The sequence below is a fragment of the Primulina huaijiensis genome, chromosome 11 (assembly GCF_012295235.1).
Source record: "Primulina huaijiensis isolate GDHJ02 chromosome 11, ASM1229523v2, whole genome shotgun sequence".
Classification (NCBI taxonomy): domain Eukaryota; kingdom Viridiplantae; phylum Streptophyta; class Magnoliopsida; order Lamiales; family Gesneriaceae; genus Primulina; species Primulina huaijiensis.
This window is the reverse complement of record NC_133316.1, coordinates 18,190,966-18,200,358: the sequence shown is the minus strand read 5'-3', so window position 1 is coordinate 18,200,358 and position 9,393 is coordinate 18,190,966. Positions and strand designations below refer to the sequence as shown.

Here is a 9,393-nt window from a genome sequence, read left to right as displayed (position 1 = left end):
TATATATTATGTCGATTTCAGGCTGGTCTTGAGGTAAAGAACCCGTGCTTGAATGTGACACCAACTCTTTTTTCCGTGTGAGAAAACTAGTTTGCATTAATTTGAATACCTAAAGTTTTCTTCCCATGAAAAAAAAAATGAAGTAAGAAAGTTCTTTTATCTTTTAAAAATCCAAAAAAGACAAAAGTCACCTTCAGTTTAATTACACAATAATTATCAAGGACTGATCTAACGAAACATAATTTTTTTATTTTTTATTTTTTAAAAAAGCATAAAATTTGAAGGTGAAAATAATTTTCTTGAAACTCAAAATCACCTATCTTGGATCTAATTATATAGTACCTTTCAATGACGAGGGCAATAGGAACAACAGTGGCAGCAGCAAAGATGAGGCGATAGGCAACCAGAACTCGCATGCTCATCCCATTGTTTGCAGCCAATTTGTAGAACACGTTAACGCCCGTTAGTGCAACCTGTACTGTCACCATCATAATCGTGGGTTTCAACCCATGCATCGGATCACAAAGTCTCCACATTTGGGATCCCCGAATCTGCACTTGTCTGTGTTTTTTACGTATGTGTATATATATATAAATACCAAGAAAATTTTGTCTAACAAAATTGTAATCTATATTTATATGGAGAGAGAGAGAGAGAGAGAGGGGTGAAAAGAAAAAGGTAATTTGGAGAGGAGAGACGTGAGCTACATGTATATAATAGAGTGAATTTGGAGGGTTTTGTGTCAAAAAGTATGCATGGTAGATATGGCGACGTGGTGCGATAGGGGTTCGAATTCGATGCAATTTAGAAAGAAAGCCATTTGTTGAAACTATAATTGTGTGTGTGTATTTCATTGTCAGATGCCTTTAAAATTGTTGTTGTAATGAAGCAAGGGGAGAGAGTTTCAGGGAAAATTTTAATTTTAGTCTCGTAATTGATATCATTAGTCAAATTTTGGTTTTCATACAGTAATTTGATATTTTTTTGTGTCCGAAACTATTAAATCCATTGAATATGATTTATTTGGCACTGATTTTTTCTTAGGTTACAAATGTGACGAGAATTAAACTCATATTACTCAAATTAAATTAATCTGACAAAAAATAAAGGAAAAAATAGGGCAAAACGACTCTCAATACTTCAAAATTGTAGGAAAAAGGTTTGTCGTTTCTATTTATTTTCGTTTATGTATATTTTATTGTGTGTGATATAAGCTTTATTTTTGTCAAACAATATTTGGTGGATTTATGTTTTCGGACAAAAATGACTCAAACAAAAAAATCCAAGTTACCGTATGAAACCAAACTTTGACAATTTACGTTGCTAAAACCCAAAATAAGCTAATTTTTAGTATAAAAATTGTAATTTTTCCTTGTTTTGAAGATGGGATTAAGAAAAATAGGGTTTCTCATAGGAATTACTAATTAAGGATTAACTTTGTGTGAAGGCAAAAACTTGAGTGAGACGGTTTTACGGGTCGTATTTGTGAGACGGATCTATTATTTGGGTCATCCATGAAAAAGTATTATTTTTTATGCTAAGTGTATTACTTTTTATTGTAAATATGGGTAGGGTTGACCCGTCTCACAGATTAAGATCCGTGAGACGGTCTCACATGAGACCTACTCGTGTGTGAAACGGTGGTAATCGACACGTGGTGAATCGATTTCTTGCATTCTCCACAGGCGTCTTCACTTTGACTAGCTTCTGCGGGAACCTCTTCTCTTTCTTTATTTATTATTTTTTTAAAAAAAATTAATTGTAAGTTTATGACAATTTACATGTAAATTAATAATTTAATAATATCATAGAATGATTATCAAATAAATATAGGTAGTTGGTATTTGATTAAAAAATTTCTATATACGTAATGAATTAATTAAATCGGAGAAAAAGGGAAGGGAAAAAAAAAGAAAAGGAAAATCTTCGTTTGAAATTAATAAATAAAGATATATAAAAATTATTTCAAAATAAGCGTGATCTAAAGACTATCACACCATATATATATATATATATTTCAAAACAGAATTGATGTTGACGTCACTGCTTACGCTTAGATTGTAATGATAATTAGGGTTTCAAATGTCACCGTTTACGTAAAATTCTAGTTTTCGAATTTAGAACATAAAAGTTAACGCAAATTTTATTTTCATTTAAATGAATAAAGGCAATTATCTTTAGGGGTGGAAAAAAATACTGAATTTTCGGTATACTAAGATTACCGTACCGAAAAAATGCCGAATTTACCTAATTTTCGGTATACCGAAGATTTCGGTACGTTACGGCAATACCGAATTTTTTGGTACAGTAACGGTATACAATTTGAAAATTTCGGTATATACCGGAATACCGACACCTAAATTATGTCTATTTTTTTAGTGCTAGTAAAGAGGAGTTAATGCATTTACAGACCAAAGTTTGAATTTACAGCACATATTTCCTGATTATGAAGAAATTAAATTACAAGACTTTGTGTAATTTTCCCCTCAAATCGTGTGCACATTCAAGACATCCCACTTCATTTTTTTTTTACTTGAATTTTATGTCTCTACTTATTTTAATATCTAGTGACAAGAAAAATTAATTTTTAGCTTTTTTTATTAAGTTCACTACCTTTTATTTAGTTTATGGGAAAATTATTAAATTTTTAAGATAAGTTGTCATGTTTATATTTTCGTCAATTTAATTTATCAAACTTTGGTCGTAATTGTGTAACTTTGCTTTTTGTTGTTGGTTTTTAGTCAGATTTCAACGGAGTGCAAACGTGACGTGGAAAATGTCGGTAACATGATGTCTCAAAATTGCTCATATGTCCGATATCGCGTCTGCATTCTAACAAAATAAGAGTAAATAAAATCAATAAAAGCCAACTTACAGGACAGACACAAATTTGATATATTAGATGATGAAAACATAAAACATGATAATTACTTAGATGACTAAATTAACTATTTTCTCTTAAATTGTGCTCGGATGAAATGATTTGATTTTGAAGAAGATATTTGATTTGAAAAATGAATTTGAAATAACACTCTTTCTTGGAATGAAATGTTGGATTCCTTGAAGTCCAGAGTGTCTTGCACATTACAAGGAATCCAGCATTTCATTCCAGGACAAAACACATTAGAGTCCAATTTCACTTTGTGCAGGAAGTAGTAGAAAAAGGAAGTATGGATATGCAGAGGATCCATACAAAAGATAACATAGCGGATTTTCTGACAAAGCCAGTGAAGGCTGATAAGTTTGAGTGGTGTAGATCCTTAAGTGGCCTAGCGGAAACGTAAGCAGCAGAGAATGACAAGATTGAAAAGATGTGTGGAGATATGTTTGATTCGCAATCAAATCTCCAATTGGGAGAAATGTCGGCAAAGAATAGTCAAAGAAAGGGGGCTGAAGATTTTTAAAACGTGGTTGGCGAAAATTTCACGGAAATTTCAGAAGACGTGTTTTATACGCGTCTTCACACTGACAAAGGCTCTATAAATAGAGCTCCTCCCTTCATTATGAAATTATCTTTTTTTTCGAGTTTTCTCTCATCTTATAACATTCTATAATATTTGTGAGGTGTTTGTTCTCCTATATTAAGAGAGTGTGTTCTATTTGGAAACACAGTGAGTGAGTTGTACACTATAAAATATTATAGTGGAAATTTTTTTTCATCTTGTCCGTGGTTTTTACCTTAATAATTTTTAGGGGTTTTCCACGTAAATCTCGGTGTCCAGTTTTTTCTTTATTGTCGGATTTATTATCTCAAATTAACGCAAGTGGGACCAACAAACTATTCCTAGCGTCTTAAAGTGGTTGAAGAAAGCTCATCGTGGAGTAAAATCGAGACGGTTCATTCAAGATCCAAATGCACTTTCAATGTAAAATCATTCTGAGGGATATATTGTTTTGTGCACTAAATTCATTGTGTTGATATGAAGTGAAATAGAGAGATGGTACATATATATATTGGAATGTTTATGATTCATTCATCGAGAGAGGAAGATGAGTTTTCCAGAGTGAACGGTTTGAACATCGAAGAGAGTTCGAGAATGCGGATTCAAAGTCAAATACTTAATAAACATGTTATCAAATAGGTACTAAGCATGTTATCAGTAAGGCGTCAAGGGTTGAGGAGTATCAAGTTATAAAAGTCAATTGGTGATTATAATACTGGTTTACTTTGGGAGTTTTTGCAACCTTTAAAAAAATGTGATTTTTCAATAATTAGTTTATCCAAAAAAGCCAAACAAAATTGACCACATTTCAAATAAAGAGTTATAACATCGTCTCACAAGATCTAAATATATACAAAAATTAATATAAAAGAGATGAATACACAAATCTTCTAGCAAAAAAAATTACTATCTTATGAGTTGATGAAGTACATGTATATATATTATATAAAAGAGAGAGAGAGATATATATATATATATATAATTTTTTTTTTTATATTAAAAGAGAGTTGATGAAGTACATGTATATATATTTGTTTTTCTCGATTCGTTTTCAACAATACTCGATAGAAGTCAGGTTCAAATACGCCTGTACAATCTTCTAGCAAAAAAAAAAAAAAAGAAAGATTTATTCAAAGATGCTGAATCCGATTAGACATCCAGTATTAGTTTACGACATAAACAAGGAATACAACGACAATGGACTATTAAATGTCTAGTCAACTGACTTACATGGTTGATGGTAAGCATCGGTTCTTGGAACAGACTACAATCAACAAGGAGAAAGAACCGACAGTCAGTTGATTATTCTCATCAACGCCCGTTTTAAGCATTTACGCGCCATAAAACATCGAAAATGTGGAGAGAACTGTCCGGGCGTTTATTGTTCAACCGACTTCAAGCATCTGTGCACCAAAAAAGAGGAAACACACAGTTTAGGGTGTTTACATTCAGTAATATGATGCTATGACAAGATATCGAGATCATTTTTAGCATCAATGATATGCTAATCTCCGTGTTCTTATCACACAGGGTATCATCATGCAGCCTAGCCTGGCTTCTGGGACACAATAAAGATCACAAGCATCGCACTGGCTAGAGCTGACCTAGCTGGGAATTTGAAGCACTACAGTTCTTGCAAATGCTTACATTCAGTAAGACTGATTCTAGGACAAATTTTGAGATTTTTTTGTAGATAAAAAAGGCTTCACTGCATGTGCAAACAAATCGAGCCAGCTCGAATATTGTTCAATTCGTAAATTGTGCTCAAACATATTTGAATATATATTCTAGCTAAATTCAATCCCAAATTATTTTATGACATGACCCAAGCTTCACTACATTTATTTATATATAATTATATTTAAAATTCCCTAAGCTAGCAAGCTCAAGCCATAATGCTAGCTTTTAAACCGATCGGTCTCAAATTCAAACAAAAAGTCAAGGCGAACTCGACCCAGTTTATTATTGTGCTGCCCTGTGATCTTGCTCCGACAATACCAGTCAGTGGGATGATATATCATAATCAAGAATATGAAGTATAGCTTATTTTGAGAACAGCTGGTTTAGCCAAGAATTTTCATGAAATTCTATGCATGACAATTCTTGTGACTAACCTTTAGGAGAGTAATCACTCCTTGGAGAAACATCACGAGATGCTCGGGGAATTGAGATGGACAGATGAGTCGATGAAAAGACATTTTTGCTGGATCCATCATCGTCGAAATTGGACCATAATTCCTTAGTCGTAGGCCACTCATTGAAGAAGGGATGTACTGGAAGCTGCTCACGCTGTACTGGACCTGCTGAACTAATATCACTGCCAAAAAACAAGTCTTTCGGCTGCTGTTTTGGCATGGTCAAATCGATGGGTTCAAAAGCACGAAGCATGTTTTGTTGGGAAGAAGAATCAACAATAAATGGGGAATCGGACTTCTGTTTTAAGTAGGGGCTCAAAGAAACTTGAGAATGTGTGAAATGCCAATTGCCACAGCCTGAGCTAGGGCCCAAGCCTAAATTTCCAACACTTCCAGAAGCTTCTGCTGAGAAACCATTATCATTGGAATCAGAATTCAGCCCGTGAATATACCTGCATGTTCAACTTAAGTTAAAAATAGAGACGAGCCAAGACAAATAAAGAGTGGAATTAGAAAGGAAAGAGGGTAAATTTTAACAAGGCTAGATCAAACCAAAAGAATTCTCCTGAAGATAAACAAAAAATTGGGAAGAAATCCTCCATGCTAACACAAGAGGGAAACAATTTGGTCAATAATTAAAATTCAATCCATTCAATTTGTGTGTTCAAGATTTTATTCAAGAATAAGACAAACCAGGTGATGGTAAATTTTAATTTATCACATCATTTATAAACCCATGGACATAGATAGACTTTCTCATAACTAATCTGAAAAACCCCAATGAGTGTTACCAAACCACACCCTTTTGATAAAAAAGAACCCATTAAATTCAAGCAAAGATTTACTTTTTCTTTTTTTTCTTTTCGGTCTTTATACTTATCTGATTATAAAAAATGATTAGTGGTTTCAACAAAGATTACAACTTTTTAAACTTCCATACACGTGGAACCCACAAAAACTCTTTCGCAGGTATTTTATCCCATTTTTATAAAGACTGGAAAATGAGAGAAACAAGTACTCGGAAATAATATCTCATTCAGTGAAAGTACCTGAACTCCTTGGTCCCATAGGGCATGGTTTCCATCTGCAGCTTTGTCAAATTGCTACCAAGAGACGATCCACTTGAATTAACAGTAGGGTAAAACGGTCTGTTTTGAAAGCTTTCACTGCTGCTTCCTTGGAAGCTTCCACTGTTACTAATGCTCCCAGTCGAGATTTGAGACAATGCAGTTGACAAGGATTGGGAAGTAGATTGACATTCCACAGGCTTTCTTGAACGGTTGCGGCCTCGGTGCATGTGCCGTTCACAATATTTTGAGTCTGGATGTGCGTCTTTGGAGCACCTCCACTTCTTTCCATCTGTCCTTCGGCATCTCCCAGGCTCGGGATCAAATTTCTTCCCATAATAGGAACAATAGCCCACTGCATGAAGAATACCAACGCTGAGTCCCAAAGTCAGAACATATATGAAAAACAAGATTTTTCATTTTGAAGTTCAAGAATAGGCAGGAAGTATAGAATTACATTAGAAACATCTGCACTAAAGCTGACCCGCAATCTTAATGTTGTTACGAAATATTGAAATTCCAACAAAAGAAAATAAATTAAAATGCAGAAGTAAAGATGAACTGTACATGAGTCACATGTCTAATACCATCACCCTTCAATTAGAATGTCAACATCGATTCTTTTGTACTTAGATCTTACCTTCAAACACTCAATCTTATCTGGTTGCACACGAACATGATCGACTTAACCCCAGAAAACTATTTAATAAAATAGATATTCTTCAGAACAAGTTAATACTAGAGCATGTGGTATCATTCCCTCGCGGGTTGTTTCATATAGTTAAGCTGATCAATTCTAAATGTCACTTTTCAGAAGGCATCAGAAAGGCACTTACAGGCAAGTTGAAACTTTAATAACATTAAACCCTTCAATCATATGGTACAGATTGCAAAGAACACATACACTTTCACAAACAAAAACGCCAGTTCAAACCTCATAGGCACGAGTGCACTAACAGATAAGAATCCTTCGACAGACCTGTCAATTATACGCTAACATTTACAAGTTATCACAGGTAGCTTCGCTTTTTATACTGATAAGATACCAATCAACCACAACTTAATAATTTTTTTGAGTGATTGTTATATATTCCTACCAAGAACACAAGACAACACCCTTTTCACAGTGCGCGTTATGAACATAATTGCACAAACAAGTGAGCAATATATGAACAGATATAGATTCTTACAAGAAGGGTGGTGGAATAAACTGGCAGAAATTGACTCGAAACTACGCCGAATAGGCATGACAAGGTTCGGTGGGATTTGAAGGCCAGCCACCAGATACTTGTATATCATGGCTTGGTGCTCCAGCTCCTGCAACTGCATTGTAGTGAATGGTGGCCTATATCCACCATAACCTACCTCTCCACTTCCCCCCACCCTAACTGCCGTAGATGTTGACGCTGTTCCACTCATCTTTTTACCTCCTCTCTATTCTAGCTCGTTTTCGACCTCTTTTAGCCGTGACCCAAAAATTACTTCAGTTATATTAATATAATCCACCTTTCAGTTCTCACGGAATCTGATTCAGAATCAAGACACAACAGTTAATCAACACAATTACAACAAAGAAATTCATACATGCAGAAACAAGTGTCTATCTTTCCGTTTTATTTCTTACTTTCTTCTCTCTCTCCAAAAAAAAAAAAAATTTCTGATGGTAAAAAGGTTTCAAAATTTTTTTCGCTCTCGCTTCCCATAAAAGCAGATATCAGATAAGAGAACAACCAACCAAAAACAAGCGCATGCAAATTAAATGTTCGTGAAAAAGCCACACTGGTATCTCAAAAATAGCTCCAACCGGGAAAAATCTCAACAACCCAGAAAAACACCACAAAAAACACAGAGAGATAGAGACGCGCGAACGCAAAACCTGCAGTGGGTTATGCACAGTGGGACAGAAAGGGTTTTCAGTTAAGTGGGTAGACAGATCTAGGGTTTCGCCAAACATGGAAGGTGGAATTCAGATCAGAGAAGGGAGAAAAGGTCGTCGAAGGAAGAAAAAGTAAGTGTCTTTAACTACAAATGATACAGTCTGAGAATCTGAGACTTGCAATAAAAGAGCAGAGTACAATTATTGCGGTATTTTCTTAGGCGAGTGAAGGGGAAAATGAGGTTTGGGATAAAGCTTTGAGCTTTATTGTGTGATGCTGATCTATCAGGAAGCATGAAAGTGGCGGTGGGGAACAAACCCATGGAGTGGATGGTGGGTAGGGTGCAAGTTGCTGGCGCTACTAATTTGTCTCCATTTATATTTTATACATATAAAACTACACACAAAACATACGATTTCTAGTGTTAATTTTATGAAACTGTTTTTATATTTGATAAAAAATTATTTTTATATCAAAATATTATTTTTTTATTAGAAATATGAGCAAAATTTGTAAAATCATCTTACTCATACAACTAATATTTGTTTTCTGTAAAAAATTTCAAAAAAAAAAATTTTTTTTAGGGAAAAAAAAATCAATATTTTGTTTTATTATATACATGCAAATGACATTTTACTCTCTTGTGTAACATAAACTTAGAAATGCACAAAACGCATGTAAACAATTGATGCTATTTTAATAAAATAATGTATTTTAAAAAATCAGACATCAATGCTCTATTTGTCAAGGATTTGGTATATAGTTTTAAAATACAGAATTTTTTTTATAAGTTAATGGTTAAATATATTATCTCAGTCAATTTAAAATTTTTTTTAAAATTTTTTAAGAGAAAGGGTGTATATATATATAT

At 33.9% G+C, this 9,393-nt stretch overlaps 2 protein-coding genes across 4 annotated transcripts in view; both read right to left on the bottom strand.

Moving 5' to 3' along the window:
• Nucleotides 1-632, bottom strand: part of LOC140988445 (WAT1-related protein At1g68170-like) — a 2,606-nt gene extending 1,974 nt beyond the window's left edge. The window contains exon 1 of the mRNA XM_073457457.1: nt 317-632. Coding sequence (XP_073313558.1) covers nt 317-536 — 220 coding nt within the window. The 5' untranslated portion in view covers nt 537-632. The remainder of the gene's footprint in view (nt 1-316) is intronic.
• A 3,912-nt stretch (nt 633-4,544) lies between these two features.
• On the bottom strand, nt 4,545-8,828 carry LOC140987265 (growth-regulating factor 4-like). 3 transcript variants are annotated; one of them, XM_073455709.1, is made up of 5 exons: nt 8,381-8,828; nt 7,836-8,170; nt 6,628-7,000; nt 5,558-6,030; nt 4,545-4,846 (listed from the first exon to the last, which is right to left on the bottom strand). In XM_073455709.1, exons 2-5 carry the CDS (start codon nt 8,062-8,064, stop codon nt 4,839-4,841), a joined length of 1,083 nt encoding a protein of 360 aa, XP_073311810.1. In that variant the 5' UTR covers nt 8,065-8,170; nt 8,381-8,828; the 3' UTR covers nt 4,545-4,838. The 3 variants fall into 3 exon arrangements, with proteins under 3 accessions (XP_073311810.1, XP_073311812.1, XP_073311811.1); XM_073455711.1 differs by having other exon boundaries at nt 8,450-8,828; XM_073455710.1 differs by having other exon boundaries at nt 4,546-4,846; nt 8,522-8,828.
• Between the last annotated feature and the right edge of the window lie 565 nt (nt 8,829-9,393).